Source organism: Phalaenopsis equestris, unplaced genomic scaffold, assembly GCF_001263595.1.
Source record: "Phalaenopsis equestris unplaced genomic scaffold, ASM126359v1 Scaffold000224, whole genome shotgun sequence".
In the NCBI taxonomy this organism is placed as follows: Eukaryota; Viridiplantae; Streptophyta; class Magnoliopsida; order Asparagales; family Orchidaceae; genus Phalaenopsis; species Phalaenopsis equestris.
The window spans coordinates 5,191,665-5,214,562 of record NW_018164666.1 but is presented as its reverse complement, the minus strand read 5'-3'; the positions used below and the strand labels follow the sequence as shown (position 1 = coordinate 5,214,562).

Sequence of the window (22,898 nt, the reverse complement as noted above, 5' to 3'; positions counted from 1 at the left end):
CAACAATGCTTTATTAAAACGAACAAAAAAAATCGTGGCTTGAAGCCACGTCGCACGAAAAAAGTGACACCAAAGGGACCCTTAGGCTGAGAAGAAAATATTAGTTTTGGAGTTCGGATGCGAGCTACGTCCGAATAACAGACATGATACAATGGAGATCCGCCCTGTCGTATTACATTCATTGTCCGGACGCAGCTCACACAATATCTTTTCAATGCCAAGTAGCAAATGCATAATCCGCTCCAGGTACCGCTACATCAAAGCAAACCCACCGCCCCACGCCAGCCCGTCTCAGGCCGCCCACACTCGAAGCGTCTCTCTCCAGACCAGACCTCTACCCCTAATTCCAACGATCAGTAGGAAGAAAGAGTGCGGGGAAGAAGAAGGTGCGCTGAACGGTCAAGATGATGCCGACTAGCTATGAACCAAATTTAACGGCACGATACCGCGGCCTACCGTCCATTATTCTACGCGTTCTCTCACCAGCCTCTCTACACCTTAAGAGAGAGAGAGAGGCGGACGGAGAAGCCCAATTTTTCACAGAGAGAGAAAGAGAGACAGAGAGTGTGTGACAATTCTTTATCATCATTTCCCTTCCTGCTTTACTAACGATTTCTTCCTTACTGACCCGTCAGATTTTGTAACGATCGAGGTGAGATAGGATCTTTATCTTGACTTTTTAGCATATTTCTATGCACCATATTTGATTACTCTGTCGTTTCCATTCGATTCAGCTGAAATATATGAGAATCGTTGAATTTGTGGAGGAGACGATTTTCAATTTTAAAAGAGGAGTCTGTTATTCTGAGATTGTTGGGCGTTATTCTTATAGGAATATTTAAATTTTTTTCCCAAAAGTGGATTTTAGATTATAGCTGTGGTGAGCTGAGCAGAAGTTGTAACCATTGTACTTTGAATGATTCAGTATACCATGTTTGATCGATTCTGTTTCTCTGCCTTTTATAAATAGTATCGATACTGTTCTGACTTTTTATTTTTTGTTTCTGAGTGCAGTAAACGATTCCCTAATTTGGGAAAATTGTTTCAGTTCGTTGTCAGAAGAATAAGGCTAAATGGGATGGAAAAACATTTGCAAAAGGCGTGTTAGAGTATTCGCAGTTACAATAATGATATACCTAGACTATAAGGTCTTCCCAACCCCGAAGTTCTTTAATTGATGTATCTTCTTGCTTGCTAACTGGTGAGTCGTTTCTGTGCTTTGGGGTGCAGGCAGTGCAAAAGAAAGCAAAATGGGTTAGGAAGGAGAAGCAGGATGCGTTATGGGCGAAAACCCATGAGCGGAATGCGAGACGGGTTCTCAATTTGATAATAGAGCTAGAAGGATTGTGGGTAAAATTGGGTCAATACTTGTCTACTAGAGCAGATGTACTTCCAGAGGCCTATATATGTCTCCTAAAGCAGCTTCAGGACTCTCTTCCTCCTCGCCCTCTGGAAGAGGTATAATCACATCCTCTTTTTTCTATGCTTAGGGATAATGGGTCGCATTTTGTAGATGCGCCTAGTTTTGTACTTTTAATTTGAATTTTTAATACAAATGCAACTTCTCAAGGAAGAGGTATAAATTCTCTGTCTTTAGGGGCTATTTGGCAGAGGGGTTTTCATAGGATTTATCACTGGATTTGCTAAATCCAGCCAAATGGCAAAATACAGGAATTCTATGGATTTACAAATTTTTGGATTTAGTAAATCCAAAATTGCCTTTGATTCAGCCTAAATTTGGTTTTAAGGATTTAGGGATTTACTGAATCCTACTTAAAGCCAAACAGTCCCTTAAAGTGGAAAATTGTATGCTTATAACTTGTTTCAGCATGTACTCCCTTATAGTTATGTTAATGTGTATTTTTGGGTTATAGTTGATCTCCGCCAAAATAATAAGGCTTTTTTTTTTCTAAGATGAACTTCTTAGATAAGTAACTTCTGATTCTATGTCTGCATTTCACTAAATTGTAATTGATTTCAACATTCGTTATTTCCTGGTTGCTGTGCTCCTCAGTTATTGTTATGGTAAATGGCTTTACTAATGATGGAAATGTATGATATAGATGATTCTAATATTAAACATTCATATGGTTACCATTAAATTATTATTATTTTTCCTTAGTTCTTACTACAAAAGTATTAAACATTGCTAATGCTAAAGGATTCTGCCACAACTTGGGATATGTGAAATTTATATATATTTATTATCATTTTTTTTAGTGTTAAGTGGCTATGACTGTTTGAGCAGGTTCACCAAACAATAGAGGAAGAATTGGGAAAATCTGTGGGTGAGCTATTTTCAAGTTTTGATGGAAATCCTCTTGCGACAGCTTCAGTAAGTATTCACGATTAGTCTCTAAAGCCTATAATTCGCTGGGCTAAATGATTAGGGTTCTTTCTTATTGTGATGTAGGTCAATAAATGTATAGATTGTGCTTTAATACAATGTGTTGCAGATAGCTCAAGTTCATCGTGCAACACTGAAAGATGGGCAAGAGGTTGTTGTGAAAGTGCAGCATGTTGGCATTAAGGAAGTTATTCTAGAGGTATTCTATGTGAAATCCCATGATGAATAATTTTAAAACATTTGATAGTATTAAATGTTATAGATCCTTCTGTCTCTTCAGGACCTAAAAAATGCAAAAGCAATAGTTGAGTGGATAGCTTGGGCTGAGCCACAATATGATTTCAGCTCAATGATAGATGAATGGTGCAGGGAGGCACCTAAAGAACTTGATTTCAATCATGAAGCAGGTAATGGTTGATATTTTAAATGCTGGATAGGTGGATGGTTTTAAGTTCAATTAGAAATTATTTCATAATGTTCCCTATTGAGGTTCTTAATTATTGCATAGCTTATGCAACTGATTTTCGTCCTCCTTACTGCAGAGAATACGAGAAAGGTTTCCAGAAACTTGGGATGCAAAAAAGGCAGTGATGGGACAAATCATACTAATTCTGTGAATGTCTTGATCCCAGAAGTTATCCAGGTGCATCCTTATCTTGTAATTTTTTTTATTGAACAATCTAGATTTATGGAAAGATCCACATTAGTCCAGCATCTTTTGCTTTGATCTTATTTTAATTCTTTTTATGATCATCGATGACAGTCATCGGAGAAGGTTCTAGTTTTGGAATACATGGATGGCATTCGTTTGAATGATATAGAATCATTTGACGCATATGGCATCGACAAGCAAAAGCTTGTTGAAGAAATCACTCGTGCGTATGCCCATCAAATATATGTTGATGGATTTTTCAATGGTGATCCTCATCCAGGTAAGAAGACTTGTTTTGCTAAAATGTTTTAATTCCTTCTACATTCACCCGTGTATAGATGGTTATTGTTGAAGTAATTGCTGTTGCTTTCAATATAGGAAATTTTCTTGTGAGTAAAGAACCCCCTCATAGCCCAGTTTTACTTGACTTTGGTCTCACAAAGTCACTGTCAAGCTCCATGAAACAAGCACTAGCAAAAATGTTTCTAGCATGTGCAGAGGTACGTATTGCCATTTTTTATTTTCAGAAAAAAGGTAATTGCCACAATGTTATGATTTTATAGATGATGAATAGAAGAAAGAAATAAGCCAAAAACTAGGTATTTCATTCAGCATATGTGTTTAAATAGGGTTTACAACGTTTAACAAATAAACCCAATAAAAGCCTCTTGCCACATAATCTAGCTAACTCCGCTAAACTAAGTCATTTAGTGAGGCAATTAGCCACGTGCTCTCCAGTTGCTACATGACTTAGTTTTTACACTATGTTATTCAACTTCTTCTTGAGGAAGAATCTATCAATCTCCAAATGTTCAGCTCTATGGTGCTGCACCGGGTTGTTTGCAATGTTGATTGCCTACTTGTTGTCACACCATAACTTCATTTAAGTTCTCTGATCCACTTTGAGTTCAACCAATAAGGCTTTCAGCCTTGCTACAAATGATTATTTGTTGCTCTAACTTGAGACTAAGTTGCCACCTACAAACGTGCAATATCCTGATGTGGATCATCTGTCATCAACACAACTTGCCCAGTCAAAATCATAAAAACTCACAATTTCTACAGGCTCATTATTCCTAAATATCAATCATTTCCCTTGTGCACTCTTCATATATCTCAGAATCTGATACGTTGCATCCATATGACCATTTATTGGATCATGCATGTAGCGACTCGCCAAACTCACTATAAAAGAAATATCGGGTCGAGTGTGGGATAGATAGATCATGCGGCCCACCAGTCTCTGATACCTCTCACGATCAATCGATTCATCTGCCTTTGTACTGAGCTTGACCTTCTGATCAATTGAAGAGACTGTAGGTTTGCACTCCTGTATACATGTATCTGTAAGAAGATTCAGCACATACTTTCTCTAGGATATGACTATCCCCTTAGGTTTATGATCCACTTCAATCCCAAGAAAATATTTGAGCTGTGTCAGATCCTTTTTCATAAATTTCTTCCCCAATCTTCCCTTCAGTTGAGCAATCTCTACTTCATCATCACCAGTGATAATTATGTTATCCACATGCAGAACAAGTATGGTAGTGTTGTTGACCATAAAAAAATAAAAAATAAGAAAAGAGAGGCGAAATAAAAAAAGAAGAATCAACTTAAAGATTGATTTATTCCTGACTCTTGGAGGAATAATCGTTCCCACTTTTCTCTTCAGTTACAAACATTTGAATCAATGCGCAGTAGCCACTTTTGCATTGTCTTGTTCGCACCTCTCGTTTTCTCCCTTTTATTCTGTCGATTCGAAGGGTTGCCTTTTTGGCGATCAATTCTTCATCCTCTCCGATTTAGAATCAACACAATGAAGTTCAAAGGCTTTGATCTTATTTCTTCTTGGTTCTTACTCGTTGTTTTCCTCCACTTTGAAATCCTCATGTGATTTTTCCCCCGCCTTGTCATTTTGTGTCGAGTGAGGGAGAGATTTTGATTTCTTCTCTGCAAATCTCCTTTCCCCTTCTCCCCCTGTTCAAAACCACATAATAGCACCGAAGCATTGCCTCATTTGTCGCGATCCTCTGCGCCATCCTTTATGTCAAGCTCGCTATTCTGTTCAAAGCCTGCCTTGCCTGCGACAGTATAGCAGAACCCCTCCCTACGTTTCAACCTTTCAAAGTCGAGCATGTCCCTGCACTAAAACTTGCATGGTCCGCTCTGCCCTTACTCTCGTTGGTCTTGTCGAAGTCGCCGAAATCTTTCTGCGTAGCCTAAAATCCGTGCGACCCCACTGTCTCTCTGTGTTTGCAACTATCAAAGCTGAGGCTACCTCTCTGAACCTCATCTTCTTTCTCACATTGGCTCCACTGTCTCGTCAAATTCGAAGCTCCCATTGCGACCTTCCCTGTCGTGCCTCCCTAACTTGTTGTCGTAGCAAGATCACTGCCCTAGCTCCGCTTGAAAGCCTTCTAAACCCTCGCGATTCTCTGTCTAATAAACCGAGAGTTCCCCTTGTCTTTTTTTATTTGAGCTCGCGCATTACATTAGCCCAAACCGATTATTTTTGTGCTACCTAAGTACTTCCCTAAGGCATTTTAGTGTTTAATCGATTTTATTTTATTTATTTTATTTTATTATTGTTGTTGTGTTGTAAAAAAAAGAAGAAAATATGTGTGCTAGTATTGCTTTTTGTTGTCGATAACGTCGTAAACTCAAAAGGTATATTTCTGGGGCATTGCAGGGATTTTTTTTTTAAATATCCACTTGAGGAAGTGCAAGTATGTGTTCATGGGGAAATTAAACGTCGTTCAAAGAAAAACGTGGACTTGTTTGAAAAATCTTTTAAAATTGGGGTCTTAAAACAGTTGCACGTAGGAAAGTGAGTACCCATCCTTGAGAAATTGAGTACCGTTTTGGGAAAACAAAGTACCACTTTGGAAATGTTGGCTTTTGAACTAACCCTTTTATACATGTATATTGAAGACCCGTTGCATCTTTTAAGATCACGGGTTAAATTCACACTTTTGCTCTCCGATTGCAGTGTCTCACGACACTGACCAGCTCGTCTCTTAAGATAGTTGAGAATGTTGACATTCTCCGATGCCTCTAACGGTGGTTGACGCTGGGAGGTTGCCAATATCTTTGGTGATTTGGAATTGTAATTAACTTAAAATTTTAAAATGTTAGAGCTTATAAAATAACATAAAATTTAACCCAACCATTTGAACTTTAAAGTGATTTGGACTCGAGCTTTTAAAATTTAGGCTCTTAAGGCTTTTAAAGATAAAAAATCAATTTTTTGGGCCTTTCAAACTTAAAATTCTATAGTTTAAAATAAAAGTCAATGGGAACTTTTAAATTTAAGTCTCAGTGGCTAAATTAATCTAAAGTTGAACCTTCAAAATTAAGAGCTTAATGTTTACAATTAATCTAAAATTTGGAATTTTCAAATCTAAACTCTTAAGTTTGACTCATTTGAATTAACCCAAATATTAAGTATTTGTGCTTTCAAAGATAACCTAATACATTTGGGGGCCTAGCTTAATTTAAAGTTGAAATACCAAAATTCATAAGTCTAAGCTTAAACTGAAATTCAAATATCCTGAATTCAGGAGCTAAGTTTGATTTAAAAAAATTCGCCACTAGATTCACAACACTCCAATTAGCAAACAGAAGACAGTTATTTTTTAAATTTTAAAATCATAATGCACTTGCAAATACTTTTGCTCTAAATGATTTTAAAATCTATATAAAATTCATGTTTATTTTCTAAGTCAAATGAAATATTTTGAAATATGAGTCTCCTCTTAAGACTTTTATGAGTACTACTTGAAATAATCTTGTGTATATATATGCTTTAAGTGTCTATATATAAAAAAATCAATTACACGTTTTTAAATGCCCACATGTGCTTCAACCAATGTATATAATGTTTAAGTAATGAGTTTGAGAATGTTGTGCAAGCTACTCAAGTTGTTTTGTTTATAAGATAGGATTGTAAGTCCCGCCTCACTAATTCGATCCTCCTCATTACAAGGATATGAGTTGCCAAGTCAAGTAATTTTAAAATAAACGTCAAAATCCTGAACTAAAAAAATTACAAGTACAATTCACCTAGTTTGATCATTCTTGTAAGGACAAGAGTCAACAAGACTTACACCCTAAAATGATCAAATTAACTGCCCATTTCAAATAAAAAAAACTTTAAAATATTTAATACCCCGATGATGGTCGTGTTGATCGAAGATTTCAACCGGAGGGTTTTATTTTAAAATTATGTTTTAAAGTCTATTTTGAATTCAATTATTCAAATTACCGAACCCGATCCTCTGTAAGCTAGACATAGTTGACAGGGTTTAAGATAAACAATTTTCCGATGATGTCCGTGTTGATTGAAGATTTCAACCGGAGTGGTCAATCTTTTAAATTAAGCTTTTCAAAATAATCAATTAAAACTCAAGTTAAAATTCATATTTTAAAAGCTAAAAGTAAATTTCATCTACCCTTCGTAACAGTTTATCAAGGGTGATAAATTTCTAACCAACTTCAGTTCACTAAGTGCTAATGTCATATGAAGTGTATCCCTATATTCAAAATCAAATTAATTGCAGATCAGTAAGAACATGACTCGAGTCTTCTATCCGTGTGGTTCTACTGTCAAATGACACCACAAAATAACGATTACGACCATAGCCATCTGACCGGGTGGTTGCCGCCAAATGAAATATTATATTACGGTCACGACCACAACCCGTATGTTCCCTAACGACTTTCTAACTTTTGAGTTGTGAATCACAAGTGTTCATTTGATTGAGACAAAACCTTCTATTAGCTAAAATTGACTTAAATTTGTCCTCTTAGACAAATATCCACCCCAGATCTGCAAGGATCTATTGGATGGTGCAACCCATGGTTGCTGACAATGATTCTTCTGTCAGTTTGGGTCAATTACCTCATCTGAATAAGTAGATTATGGACCACAATGAGCCTGGATGATGGTACTATGATATCTTGATCGGGTGTCATCTCCAATCCCCCACCATCCGCTTTAAGCTTCAAGTGGTGAATTCGACAATTTAAATCTTAAGTTTGCTGCTATTATATATTAAATATTTAATTCTTCATGACTAGTTTTAATCAAAAGTGTTTTCTTATATTGAAAGGGGTAATTAACCATAGGGGCTTGTGCCTATGAGAAACCTCCAAAGATCAAAAATTTCTAGCTAAATGAAGGTGAAATCTTTGGGTAATGTTTTATCTAGAATCTAGCCTGTCTTCTGAAATTTAACTCTCCAAAACTCTCAGGAAATCGAAGATAAATTAATGCAGAGAGTTTTTGAGGAGCGGTCATGAATTTTTTGAGCCCACAAGTTTGATCTTCATGTTATTGAAAAAATACCGTGTGGTCTGCATTGATCTGCTGATATCTCATGCCAACTATCATCATTTTAAACTTATCAAACCAGGCTTGAGGAGGCTGCTTCAAGCCATACAATAACTTCCTTTAGGGCTGTCAAAAAAGCTTTTTTTTCGCGAACAGCTCGTGTTCGACTCGTTCGCTGAACGAGCGAGCCGAACACGAATAAGTTTTAAAAGCTCGAATTATAAATGAGCCGAACACGAACAACTCTTTGTTCGCTGGTGTTCGACTCGTTTTAGTTTGAAATAAAAAAATTATATAATTATTTACATAAAAATATATTACACATATTATTTATATAATAATATATTATATATATTTATATCTAAGTTTAAATCGTAACTGCTATTGTGGTAATGTGGTTACGCGTCTTATTTTGCATACATTTGGTTCAGGTTCGAATCCAGCACTATTCATCTATTTTTTCAGTTTAATTTTAACGAGTCAATTTTGAGTCGAACACGAGCCGAATACGAACACGAATATTTAAATTGAGTCGAACACGAACACACTGTTCATAAGCCGTTTTCGAACACGAACCGATTTCGAACACGAACAATTTCGAACGAGCCGAACACGAGCTCAGCTTGAGCTCGCTCAAGCTCGGCTCGTTTACAGCTCTAACTTTCGTAGCTTACCTTGCCCACTGTCTAGGATGTACTGAATCTTGATGGTATTTTTATATACATCTCCTTCAGTAGCTTCTCATGAAAAATAACATTCTTTATATTCAGTTGATGAAGTCTCCGTCCACTATTCACTGCCAGAGAACCCGGTGTTCTTACCATGCTTATCTTTACTACTAGTGCGAAGGTTTCATCATAGTCAATGTTTTACGTTTGCCCTTTTGCCGCTAGTTGTTTTTTGTACCTCTCCACCTCTTCTAGAGTTTGCTACCGTGAAGATCTACTTGCATCCAACTATTTTCTTCTTTGTTGGTGATGATATAATCTCCCATGTTCTACTCTCTTCATGTATCGTTTCTTTCCAATTAGGATTCTTTTAAACAACTTGCCAACGCTTGGGTATAGAGATAAATTCCAATGATGCAACGAATGCTCCATACAAATGTGAGATGTTAAAATACGAAACATAGCTCGCAGTGTCAAGTTCTCACCCAAAACGATTAGAAAAATGTCTCGCATTGTTGCGGAGGTCCTTAACGTTGGGGGTATCATCAGGGAGTTTTGAATCAAAATTGGATGGTGCAGGTATCTCAAGAGTTGGAGAAGACAGGGATAAGAGTCTTGTTGGTACAGACTTTGTTTCCTCAGTTTGCTTCTTCCTTCATGTATCACACCCTTAGCTCACCCTTAACTTGAATCCCTCCACCTCTTGGGCCAGTACCCTTGATTTTCATCTCCTCAGTTAATTCATCTCACATCACAAGACATGAAATTCCTCTAACTTGCGCCACTCCATCACCACAATTCACTATCTCTTGCCTCATATCTCCAGTTTTTCTTGAGCCACCAGATGATCAATTCAGGTCTAGGGTTTAGTATGATTCAAACTCCTTGAATGACACATCCATACTCACAAAGCTTTTCTTCTCAACCGAACTCCAACAGACATAACCCTTCTAAGTAAAAGAATAACCACAAGCACACATTTCACAGCTCTGGGATCCAACTTCCATCAGATGACTTATTGTCTTTCACAAAGCATATACATCCAAATATCTTTATGCGGAGGATCTCGCTATTGTTTCCTTTCAACATTTGACAATGAGACTTTCACATCAACACTCTTGAGGGCATCCTGTTAATCAATGAGCGGTTGTTAACACGACTTGCCCCCATAAGTGTTTTGGGACATTTATTACTATCATCATGTTTCGGGTTACCTTTAGAAGATGTCAATTCTTCCTCTCTATTACTCCATTCTATGCAAATGTGTATGGGAACATAATTTAGTGTTATATCCCTTGAGCTTACAAGTAGTCCCCAAATGCTTTGTTGATATATTCTATCCCATTAGCTGATCTCAGTGCCTTCACAATTGCCCCATTTTGGCTCTGAATTTCCTTGTGAAAATCTTTAAAGTAAGCAACCAACTCACTCTTCTATTTTATCAAATATGTTCAGGTAATACAAGAAAAACAATCAATAAACATAACGAAAACCATTCATAGAACTAGTAGGTAAGACCCTCATACATCAGAGTATATCAAATCAAAAAAATCAGAGCTCCTATTCTCTAAACTGACATAAGAGCTAGTGAGCTTGCTAAACTCAAAAGCATCACACACCAATTTCTCCTTATTTGTCTTTTCATACATAAATGGATACAACTGAATCAATAAATTAAGACTAGAATGTCCTATATGTTTGTGATGTAGTAGTAACATATACTCGACGTTTCTCTCAATTTCTTCTATTACAGTACTTTCCATCATGGATGTCAAAGCTGAGTACACCCTCCCCTCTGTTCAAGTACTAGAATCTATTATGTCACATTCTAGTCCCAAGCGTCTGACCCGTTCGTTTTTCTTAGAAGATTACATGAGAAATTTCAAAAGAAACAATACATTTTAACTGAAGAATAATGACACTAATGGATAAGAGATTTATTGAAAAAGAATGAGTATGCAAAATATTGGATAAAGTCATATGATTTGTACATTTTATTGTACCTTTACCAACTACAGACTACGTTGTGCCATCAACATTTTAGATACTCTCTAGTTCCGCTAGATGGGTATATGAAGAGAACTCTCCGGTGGTATCAGTTATATGCAAGAAACACCAGAATCTATAATCAATTCTTAAAATCTCGTGATGGATATAGAAGCATGAGCAAGTGTACCTTTGCTAAAGTGAGCATTAGTGGCAATGCTACCTCTTGATGTCAAAGGATTTGAAACTTCCTCAGCTGCATCTGCTGCTGCTTTCTACTTTCTCTTCAACATCTTTAGACACTCATAATCTTCACTAGTAAAGATCACACATGTCTCTCCCTCGTTACCATTATATTTGTCGGTAGCCACCTTTTTTATCTTTCTGACTCCCATGACTAGGACCTCCATCTACCTCTCTCTCTCCTCAAGTGGCTTAGGACAAGCGCTGCTCAGATGGTCAACTTCATCACAATTGTAGCATTTGCGATTCTCCCCTTGGAAACCTAGCGTACCCGAGCTCGCAGCAACCAATGCTAGTCTTCCACCCAAATAACCACTCGCCTCAGAGCGTAACTTCATGCAATTCTTCTCATATATCATCGCAGTAATGACTAGTGTCATCTAGTGTAGGAATTGTTGCCTGAACTAGGAGGACAAATTTTCTTGATTAAAGTTTTGATGAGTTGGAAGATGCATATTCCTCATATGTGTAAAGATCTCTCGTTTCTTGCACTTTAGATCGTTACAAGTCGACATCGTTGAGAAGTAATCAAGATCCACCCACATCCTACCTATGGAGAATTCCTGAATTGTTTTCTCACCCTGTACCACAACTTCTATCTCACGTTGAATCTGGAATACGCTCATGTGGCTCTCAGTCCCAACATAAATCTTCTTCAACTTTGCCCAGATGTCTCTCGCTTTTTGAATGTCATTGACTGAGGACGCAATTGACGGAACCATTTAGTTGAGTAGCCAGGTGTAAATTAAGGCTTGAGTGGTCCTCCACTTATCCTTCTCAGCACCATCACTCTTTGGTTCGTTTCTAGTTAGATGTCTCTTTCCCGAAACTAGAGCCATCTCAATCCGATATGATTAGCTCAGATAAGTGGCCGATCCATAAAGCTTCAGATCCATACGGAGGGAGATCTAGCTTCACCTTCGTCGAAGCATGTGTTGAAGTCGCGGTTCTTGTCGAGGCATTAGCTCCCTGTATGAGCCCTACCAGGACCTTTAGGACTTCAGGATCAATCCTTCCGGAAAGATCCAATCATTTACTCCCCACACTATCTCCATCTCCCGTCATCTTCAATCACCTGGACTTCCTTCTAGGTCATACACACCATGAACAATTCCCTTTCTCCTTTAGGCCCGATTTTGATCTATCTCGTCTCTTCATGCGGCGGTCGAACTGCAGGAGATGCGGCTGTGGTGGCTGCTTGAACAGACGACGGTTGTGGCTGCGTGGAGGGTGGCCGCTAGGGTTGTTTGGCTTGCTAGGTTTTGGAGAGGAAAAGGTAGAGATGGCTTGGGTTTGGCTTTGATACCAAGAAGAAAGAAATAAGCCTAAAATTAGGTATTTCATTCAGCATATGTGTTTAAATAGGGGTTACAACATTTACTCAATAAAATCCTCTAATTACACACAACTCTCAACATGCATGATGCTAATTGACATGAATATGAGCTGTCAATTATTAAATATTCTCTAAAAACCTGATGAATGACGTACTTAAGGGTTTATACTTGGGGTTTTGGCCATATAAGAGTCAAACTGATTGTCTATATTCTAGAATTGATGTACCCTGATTGGCTATATACTTGAAATGATGCAACCTATTATTTAAACTTGTTGAATATGGTGTGGAATGTCCCCACAATTCCATAACGAAAGATCCCATCCCATCCTTGTCGACGGTTGTTCTAGATATGATGCTTAGATTCTTTGTGCACAGCTGCTTGCAAGCTCTCCCAAATATGTTATCACTCGTTGCTTTTCCTCAAGCCAACATTGATCTCCAACAAATCCTATTATCATCTCATCTTCCAAGAAATCTCACCCACAATTCTAGTTATGTTCGAATCTCAGAACTCCGTCTGAGTTTCATCACACAAACAGTAGTGTCGTATCCCAATATAGATTCAGTGAATATCATTCGAACATTTCGTTGAGAGTATGCAACCATTGAGCCGATTGCCTCTTCATTTTAGTGAAGAGATTTATATTTAATAAGAGATATCTAGCAATATCTTCTTGATCTTGCTATTTTATTGTTGTTTATGTTTGATTTGTAATTCAAAAATATTTATAATAAATATTCCTTATTTTTTTGAGCTAATCAACAAGAATAGCTTTACATTGTTGATCTTTTTTTTTTATTGCCACAATATAATCGATGTGCAACGTTTCCTTATTATCTGAGTGTATATGGATTGTTATCACTAGATCTCTTTGAATAAAAAATGAAGTCATTAGAAGTTTTTTTTAAAGAACAATATACTTTGACATATTTCCTTTGGAGATCATTGAACATCCTCCTTAGATGATTGACCATCCTTTTGAAACCACCAAAATGCTCTTGAAGATCAACCTTTACTTCATGCTAACCACAATAACGCAACCCCACCTACTGAGGAGATTATAGAAGGAAGGATATGCAAACAGTTAAAGCAACACCACTGGTGAACAAGAATGATCGAATAGAATTATGGTTAGAGGGACAACTGCCAGTGCATATCACCAAGGGATAAACTCAAGATTTTTCTCAAGAGACATCGACCAACTTTTTCCTTGGTGTCACGCCTGTTATTCTAGCACCCAAAAAGGAACCGCTTGAGAGATTGTGGCCAAATGTATGGTTATCGCTTCTATTAGATTTACTTGGTAGCTCGACTTTGAAGGCAAAGTAGCAGTAATGATGTTAATCTATTTGCAATTATATTATTTTTTAATAGTAGTTAACAGGAATAATTAGTTCGAGACATTGTTTTCTATAAATATCCCATTTGGGGAGATGATGACATAAGAATTGTGATGAATTACACTTTCTCCCTGTAGCTCTCTTTTCTTTATTTTGGGAGTGATAGAGCGGCCCAAAATCCTCTAATTATGATTGAGGAGCCTAGCATACAGCCAGAGGCATTCCAAGCAGTATCTATTGAAAATATATTAATGAAAAATAGAATTTGATAGCATGAGGCTGTACAATGAAGTTTAGAAGATGCATTATTTGGAATGAGAAGATAAAATTAATTTAAAATACTAGGAATAAAAATTTATAGACCAAAGATGACCTGGATAGGAGTCATGTAAAGAAGTCATGTAAACTTTCTGGAGCTTCTTTTTGCAGGGTTGTTACTCATCACATACTTGTGCCATTTAACGCAGAATGGCATCCTAGCTTGCAGAAGTTATTTGTTATGGTAGAACTTGTTCGTTAATATGTTAATATGCCTATATTTTTTGAACATGTTACTCAAGAAACATTCAGTTTCAAACCATCATTTGATGTTTTCGTTGAATTACCTTCAAATATCACCTACCTATTTCCTGCAATTCTTGTTGTTTGTAAAAATCTTGATATCATGATGATAATGCCATTTTTGAAAATATATGACGCATGGTGCTGCAGTAGACTTTTAAAAAACCCATTCTTAGATAAGGCATTGTACATTTCAACAGTAGTATCAATAGAGATGAAGCATCATAATTATCTTTCATTGCATCCTTTTTGTCTTAGAACTGCTGCATCCTGTATCTTATACATTTTTTAGGTTGCCAAGAGAGCTTTTGTTGCTAGTGTGGAGGGCTTTAGTCCATTATTGTATTTCTACTGCATGTATCTATACTTACCTGTGAACCAATATTAGCTGGTGTTATTACGTGAAATGTATCTGCTAGGCTATCTCATTGTGATATTATTTGTTTCGTGTGAAATTATCATAGTTTTATTTTGAAAATGTAAAAAATCAGCAAACCATAATTTACTGCATGTGTTCTATTAGCAACTGTTAAGCTAGGGCTCCTATATTAATCCATCTGTTATAGAAAGCAATTAGCGCAATTTGCTTAATTCTGTTTTTGTTTTTTATGAAATGGTTTTTTACAATATTCTCCTTGATATTTCAAACAAGGATACTCTGCTGACTAGTTTCCTATGAAAACCTCAGGGAAACCACGTAGCTTTGTTATCTTCCTTTACTGAGATGGGACTTAAGCTGCGGCTTGACATGCCGGATCAGGCTATGGAGGTTTCAACCCTATTTTTCCGTAAATCCACACTGGCTAGTGAAGCACTTGTAAGTATGCTGCATGGTTTTGTTATTGGATTTAAACCTTATTCGTATTTTCTAATTAAACATTTTTGTTATTGCCTTCAAAATTGGCAATAATTTTGTTTATGTTTGCTAAGGAAAATGTGAAGTCTTTGAATGGCCAAAGAGAAAAGAACATGAAGATTATTCAAGAGAAAATGAACCTGGATTCAAAGGAGGCTAAGCGCTTTAATCCTGTAAGTTGAAGTATATTTCAGTGCAACAATATTGAGAACTTTGAATGAAATCTATCAATGCAATTGATGACATGCACGAAACCACGTTGCAGGTGGATGCTTTCCCTGGTGATGCAATTATCTTTATGAGGGTTCTAAATCTTCTCCGAGGTTCGTAAATCTTAACAATGTCAGGAGTATCATTATCATTTTAATAAAGAAATATACATATGACCCGACCTTTGTTTCTTCAGGGCTTTCATCTACTATGAATGTTAGAATTGCTTATCTGGACATTATGAAGCCATTTGCAGAGGAAGCTTTGCTTGGGTAGGATTATGGGTTTCCTGGTCGTTTTTCATTATTTGGATTCTGTGATAGTATATGCCTATTCTATCTATTCTTGAAACAGATTCCTTATTCTGCAGGGCTTTACATATATACCACACAATTCTTATATGGTTACATATCTAACACCTAAACTTTACTTTTTTACAATTATACCACCCATGTCTTCCGTATCACGTTAAAAGTATCTCTATTTTAACTTTTAAAAAGTGAAATACACTTTTTCATGCATAGGTAAAGCGGTATATGCATAAAAATTAAAGTTAAGGCATTAGATATTTACATATGAATTGAGAGATATCTATGTGAATCTTCCCTCTTATTTTTCTTATTTTTCCGTTTTCTGACCTGTTTGTAAATTCCAGGAAATCAAACAATGCACCAAAGATAAATGCGGAGTGGATTTGCGATACACCAGCTCACTCTGATGTAGACGTTAAGTTAAGGCAGCTCTTAGTTGAGATGGGCGATAAAATTCTTGGGTTACAGGTAATGTCTCACTCATTTGATTATATGGACCCAATGCTTTTTTTATTATCAAATTTATTTATGCTGCTCAGATTACAATTTCTCGATAAACTTTTGATGGTTAGAACCAAATAGTCCCAACATTTATGTTTTTTCTTCCCTCTTCCCTTTTAATTGGCAACACGCACCCTTATCCATGTAAAGGATTAAGTTGCCATTCTTTGTTGTTCAGACGGATTTTCTGCTCCCCTTTTTTTTCCCTTTTAAAATGTAGGCTAAATTGTATTTACATCACATGCCATGTCAAGAACATAGCTTGTATAAAGTGTTCATGAATATGATTAAGGTGACATTAATTTAAATTTCTTTGAACTGCAATCAAAGAATATTTTTATGAGCTCAAAATCATTTAGTTATTATTTCTGGATTTTATTTTGAACAAGATAATAATGATTTTGTTAACTTAGGTATGTGCCTACAAAGATGGAGAAGTTATTATAGATACTGCTGCTGGTGTGCTGGGAAGATATGATCCTCGTCCTGTTCAACCTGATAGCCTATTTCCAGTATTTTCAGCAACAAAAGGAATTACTGCAGGGATGGTGCACTGGCTTGTTGACAAAGGGTACAAAATTGTTATATTTTACTGCAGGAATGCTTCAATAAAAGAGAAAAACTTATCGTCTGATACGAAAGTAGTCGAATGATTAATTTTAGCCTTACTTTTCATGAGTTAACTACAGTTTTGCATGAAGGGGACCTAATTTTGGGTTAAATTATCTTGCAGGAAACTCAAACTTGATGAAACTATTGCCAATATATGGCCAGGGTTTGGCATCAATGGAAAAGATCTTATGAAGGCATTAAATTTACCAGTTTCATGTTAATTGATTTGATGGCCTTTTGTTTTCCAAAATTCCAAGATTTTTGTCCTGCTTGTTGAAAATTTTAATGAATTTATTATTATTATTATTTTTTAGGTTTACCATGTCCTCAATCATACATCTGGACTGCACAATGCTATGGCTGACGTCATCCAGAACAATCCTTTGTTGTTTTGTGACTGGGATAAATCGTTAGACCATATTGCTAAGTGTAGCCCTGAGACAGAAATTGGTACCCAGCAACTATATCACTACTTATCTTTCGGTTGGCTTTGTGGCGGTATCATTGAGGTTTGCGTTCTGTTTCCTTTGTAATGGCACGCTGATAATATTTAGGAAGATTTACTTACATACCGCTCGATTCCTATGTACTTGCATATCTAACACCTAAACTTCAATTTTTACATATGCTACCTTATCTTATGCATGAAAAGTTGTTTTCCATTTTTTGAATGTTAAAATGGTGGTATTTTTTGTGTGATATGAAAGATTTGGGTGGTATAAATGGAAAAGATAAAATTTAGGTGTTAGATATTTAATACACGGGAATTGTGCGGTATGTATGTAAATGCCCCTAATATTAATACCTTGCACATTAGAAGGATCATATTCAATCAGCATAAAGTTGTTTCTGTTGGTATTATATGACATTCGCATCTCATGTATGATGATTTTCTAATGTGAAATGATAAGAAATGTGCCAAATGATTTTCTAAAATAGATTTAACTAAATTAATGCTTAATAAAACTGAATGTGAAATGAGAATTCATACATTGCAAATAATTAAAGCTAACTACAATGCTCATGTGAATTACGCTTTTTGATAAGTTCAAATTCTTAATATGTTCATGGCAGAATGCTTCTATTTTCTTCATGCTATGTTTGCTTCTTTTTTGTTTCCCCAATCTTTTCCCACAATGTTTTCACTATTCAATTATCTAATGAATCTCTCTTGTCCAAACAGCATGCGTCTGGGAAAAAAATTCAAGAAGTATTGGAAGAAGCTATAGTTCGCCCTCTCAACATTGAAGGCGAGTTATACATAGGTATCCCCCCAGGTGAGCAAGCAACTCTATCTACCATTTAGTTCTAAAACTACCATTCGTTTAGTGAAATTATGATAACTACAATTTAAGGAGTTGGTTTTTATGGATAAGAGACATTAATTTTAATTATCTCCTTTGCTGATTAGAAATTCTAAATTTTTTTAAAAAAAATTTATTGCAATTTCGAGTCAAATAAATTTGAACCTATTTTGTTGTGAATTTCCACCTTTTTGGCTTTATAAATGGCCTAGAGAGAGGGAGAGAGATGAGAATGAAGAAAAAGAGAGTGAGATAGAGAAGGAAATTAGAGAGAGAAAGAGAGGAAGATGGCTTGGTTCTTTTGTTATTGGCTTTGGTTATACTTTTGGTAGTTGAAAAGTAAAATTTTATGTTTGGGTGGTCAATCCATTATATTTAAAATTTTGGGTGGTTGATATGTAAAAGCTGAACAACAACAACAAGCTTTTATCCAATTAAGTGGGGTTGGTTACATGAATCATTTTTTTCTATTGTGTCCTATTGAGTGTCATATTTTTATTTAATTCTAATAGATTAAATCATTTTTTATACTTTTTATACAATATGCCCAAGTATTTTTAGGTTTACCTAAGGTGAATCTAAAACATCTACTCTCCTCAATAAAAAAAAATAAAAAAAATACGCTACTGCCAGACTAACCTTGCTTCAATGTCCTATCTTGATCTTGTCTCTGATTTTCTATTATTAGAAGTCACATTTGTATTTATTTCAGATAGTTGATAATTCTCTAGTATTTTATCTAATCGTCATTTTCATTTTCTATTAAAGTCTGCTGCTTCGATTAGAAATGTATCTCAACGTAAAAGATAATAATCAGAAATATACCTTTAACTTACAAGCATGAGTTATCTTTTTGTTAATTAATATCTCTCAACAATGAAAATATACTCACAAGGTGTGGAGTCTCGCCTAGCAACACTAATGCTCGACATAGATGACATCGAAAAGCTTGTCGCTATCCAATCAAGATCTGAAATTCCCGGCAGCCTCCGACAGGGCAATATCGTAGAGATGGCAACCACTTTACCTTTCTTCTTCAACACGCTTAACGTGCGTCGAGCTATCATCCCAGCCGCCAACGGTCATTGTTCCGCCCGTGCCCTAGCTCGCTACTATGCCGCTCTTGCCACCGGCGGAACCATTCCTCCTCCTCACTCATCCCTCTCCAAACCACCTCTCGGCGATCATCCTCACATTCCAAAATTCCCGTCCGAAAAACTGAAGAAAAAGTGCAGAAGTTGCAACATCAAACCACCCAGCTTAGCTTGTACCATATTCAGCCACAACGATGACAGCATAACCTACAATCTTGTGAGCAACATGGTTGAAGATGAGGCAAAACAACAAATGTTCAGCAGCCCTAACATTCATGATGCATTCATGGGATCGGGCGATTTCTCAAACTTGGTGTTCTCAGAAGGTAAATTTGGGCTCGGTTTCCGGACTTTCGAGACCAGCGATGACAATAACATGAGAACCTTTGGGCACTCCGGTGTCGGCGGCTCAACCGGATTTTGCAATGCAGAGCACAATTTCGCTATTGCGGTCACAGTTAATAAGATGTCACTTGGTGGTGTTACAAGAAGAATAATTCGGCTAGTTTGTTCTGAGTTAAAGATCCCATTACCTGCCGAGTTTTCAGAAGACGGGGAGAAGGGACCTGATATGCAGCTTAGCTTACAGCAATCTTAGACTATAATGTTGATTATGTGCCAAATGTTGGAAATAATATGTGATATACATTATAGAAACATAGGACTAAATTTCAAAATCCCTTACTGAGGAATACCTGCTAGATCATACAGCCAAGTAAAAAGGTGTAATTTATGGTTTTAAGGGGATTGTACCGGCTAATTTATTATTCACCTTGAGATCTTTGCAGTTCCAAATTGATTCTTGGATTTTATTGTTTACCAAAAATCAAAATTGTTTTTGTTTATATCATGCACAGACGTTTTCTAAAATATACGAAACAAATAAAATTCAATGTTATAATTCATTTTTTAAAATTATAAAATGAATCTCTTATTAAGCAAAGATTTTTGCTTAACAATACTAATTGGAAAAGAATAAGTAAAATAACTGGAAACATGATCTCTTAAAGAATTGAAGGGCATGGAGTGAAAAGAAAATGGGAGAAATGTGTGATTTAGGTTGACATGTTTGTTTGACATAAGATTTAGTTTGTTTATTTGGTTTAGGAGAAATGTGTGATTTTTTTTAATGAAAATTTTAGTTTTTTTTTTTTTTTTAAGAAGAGGAAATATGAGAGTTAAATTATTGAATTGATAGTTTTCTTTCTATTATATTTTAAAATTTTTTATTTTATTTGTAAAACTTATAATCGAACTTGGTAAGAAAATTACAAATGATGCGTCATCAATAAATTTCTATTATTCCGTATGAATCTCGAGGCGTTGCATGGATCTCAATGTAAATTTTTGAAAAATGGACGTTCAACCTTTAATTAAATGTTATTCTGGATTTTAATTTCATCAAACTTTAGTTAAATTGATCGCCTCGAGAAGACGGATCTAAAAATATCAAAGTTGGTCAAATTTGAGTCAAATCAAAATAAAATCAAGCTATTAAATCACATTTGTAAGCTTTACGGGCATAATTGGAAGGTCGAATGGATTACGAATGTGACAAACTTCAAGTCAAATTGAGCAACTCGACAAGACGAATACTAGAAGCTCAATATCGCACAATGCCAGCATCATTAAGGCACTCAAATATTTATCGAACACCGTCTAATCAAGAGAATTTTATTATACCGTCTGATTATAAGTGGCCTATATTCATTCCTTATTTACAATTTGGATTATATAAATAGATTCTCACCCTCCTTTTGAGGGGGAGATTAGACTGAGAGCAAGAGGAAGGCCAGAGTCTAGAAAAAGGGGAGCTGATGTCTTGGATCCAACACCGACGATCCGACGTACATCTCCCACTCCTGCATTCTCCAATCACCGACAACCATCGTTGGCCTCCTGCACCTGTAGCCGTCAACCACCGTCGATCACCACCACCGGCACCTTCGGCTGCTGCCACTTCTGGCCAACTTTGGTCACTGCTGCCTTCAGGCAACAACGACCATTGTTGTCAACAACTAACTCTTGCTACCTCCACCGACCAACTCCGACCACCACTTACCAACCTTTGTCGACCGTCATTGGCTGCCACATGCTACTTGCATCGAAGTCCCTTGTGAAGTCACAATGTGGGATGCAAAATGCTAGTGTACTTTGTGCAATGGTGAAACACCCCATAGATGGTGTAACAACTTACCTCGGCTACAGTGTAACGAAGCCTCTCAAAGACGGTGCAACAACACACCCCGGAGACGGTGCAACGACACGCCTCAATGACATTGTAACAACACACATCATGTTCCTCAAAAAAATTAATAATATAATCAGGAGATTAAGTCCTGCATCCTAAGTAATATTATTGAAGCTCTCAGGAATACCAATTGTCATTAAATTATATTAATTTCTATAGAAAAAAAATTAAGAGCTCATCGCTCAAAGCCTTCATTCTTTAGATGATATGCTATGGCTGAATTCTTAATACACATTTTATTTGACTGGAGAACTCAGCTCTTTAAAGAACCTTAAAAGCATGCTATTTATTATGATGCGATTAGTATAAACTCCATGACACGCCTTAAGAAATCATTGATAAAGTATTACCAATACTTTTTGTTCTATTAAAGCCGAACAATAAATTTTTAGTACTGATTAACCTTCTTAGGGTCTGTTTGGGGCAACTTATTTGGTGCGGTGGCGTTTTGAAAACGCATCTGGCCTATTTGGGTGAACTGCGTTTTGACAGCTTATGTGTTTTGAAAACGTTGAAAACAGTGTTTTCACACTGTACCTATCTAGGTGCGGTGGCAGATTTTTGACAGCGGTTTGACTTTTCCAAAAAATTAAAAATTTATAATAGTTACCGCACCTAGTTTATCAGCAGATTATTTTTAATCAGCTTATCAGCAGATTATTCAATAAGCTGCAGCTGCCCCAAACAGACCCTTTAGTCTGGTCAAGAAATACATCAAAGACCATTATTTTCTTAGTTCATTATCATAAATATCACATGATATATTTAAGTATTATCATACTATATCACTGTCATAAATAAAGTACCTTCACAATTTGTAATTTGAAATATTTGATCTATACTTAACACTGGGTGCTTTGCATATTTGCATTCTTGAATTCAAACACATAAAAAATAAATATATTTAAAACATTTTCACTGTCAAGCTTAATCTTAACATATATTCCTAAATATTTTCTAATTATCATAATTATATATAATGATAACTTCTAAAATGATAGCTCACTCATGACATCATTAACTATTATTATTGGACAAATCAATGTTACAATCCATCTTTGCATATGGTATAATTGTCTTTGCTTTTATGTTATAATTCAATGCAATAAATATTTTTTGTTAATCATATGTCTGATGAGCCATAATCGAGTTCATCAATAAAAGTTTGTTATGATTTAAGACTTTTAATCCAAAATATATTTGAGGTTATTATTTTCTTAGTTTGCAAACTTTGAGAGTATTGCTCCGAAGTACAATGCATCGTATATGGCGAACGAGGAACTCAACATT

General features: G+C 36.1%; 1 protein-coding gene across 1 annotated transcript; it reads left to right on the top strand.

Annotated features, from left to right (window-relative positions):
• The first annotated feature begins 244 nt into the window (after positions 1-244).
• On the top strand, positions 245-20,154 carry LOC110023342 (probable protein kinase UbiB). Its single transcript, XM_020722704.1, has 19 exons — positions 245-652; positions 1,015-1,148; positions 1,231-1,458; positions 2,249-2,335; positions 2,457-2,546; positions 2,628-2,754; positions 2,890-2,990; positions 3,111-3,279; positions 3,378-3,499; positions 15,158-15,286; positions 15,400-15,498; positions 15,591-15,648; positions 15,732-15,807; positions 16,191-16,314; positions 16,761-16,918; positions 17,081-17,153; positions 17,274-17,468; positions 18,143-18,236; positions 19,159-20,154. Exons 2-19 carry the CDS (start codon positions 1,074-1,076, stop codon positions 19,953-19,955), a joined length of 2,802 nt encoding a protein of 933 aa, XP_020578363.1. The 5' UTR covers positions 245-652; positions 1,015-1,073; the 3' UTR covers positions 19,956-20,154.
• Positions 20,155-22,898: the final 2,744 nt, after the last annotated feature.

Bases quoted from the DNA above. Each gene is read 5' to 3' on its own strand.
- LOC110023342 (XM_020722704.1), top strand. From the start codon at position 1,074: ATGGGATGGAAAAACATTTGCAAAAGGCGTGTTAGAGTATTCGCAGTT. The intron at 2,991-3,110 runs GTGCATCCTTAT...CATCGATGACAG, and splicing joins TGATCCCAGAAGTTATCCAG to TCATCGGAGAAGGTTCTAGT. The intron at 17,469-18,142 runs GTTTGCGTTCTG...TTGTCCAAACAG, and splicing joins TTTGTGGCGGTATCATTGAG to CATGCGTCTGGGAAAAAAAT.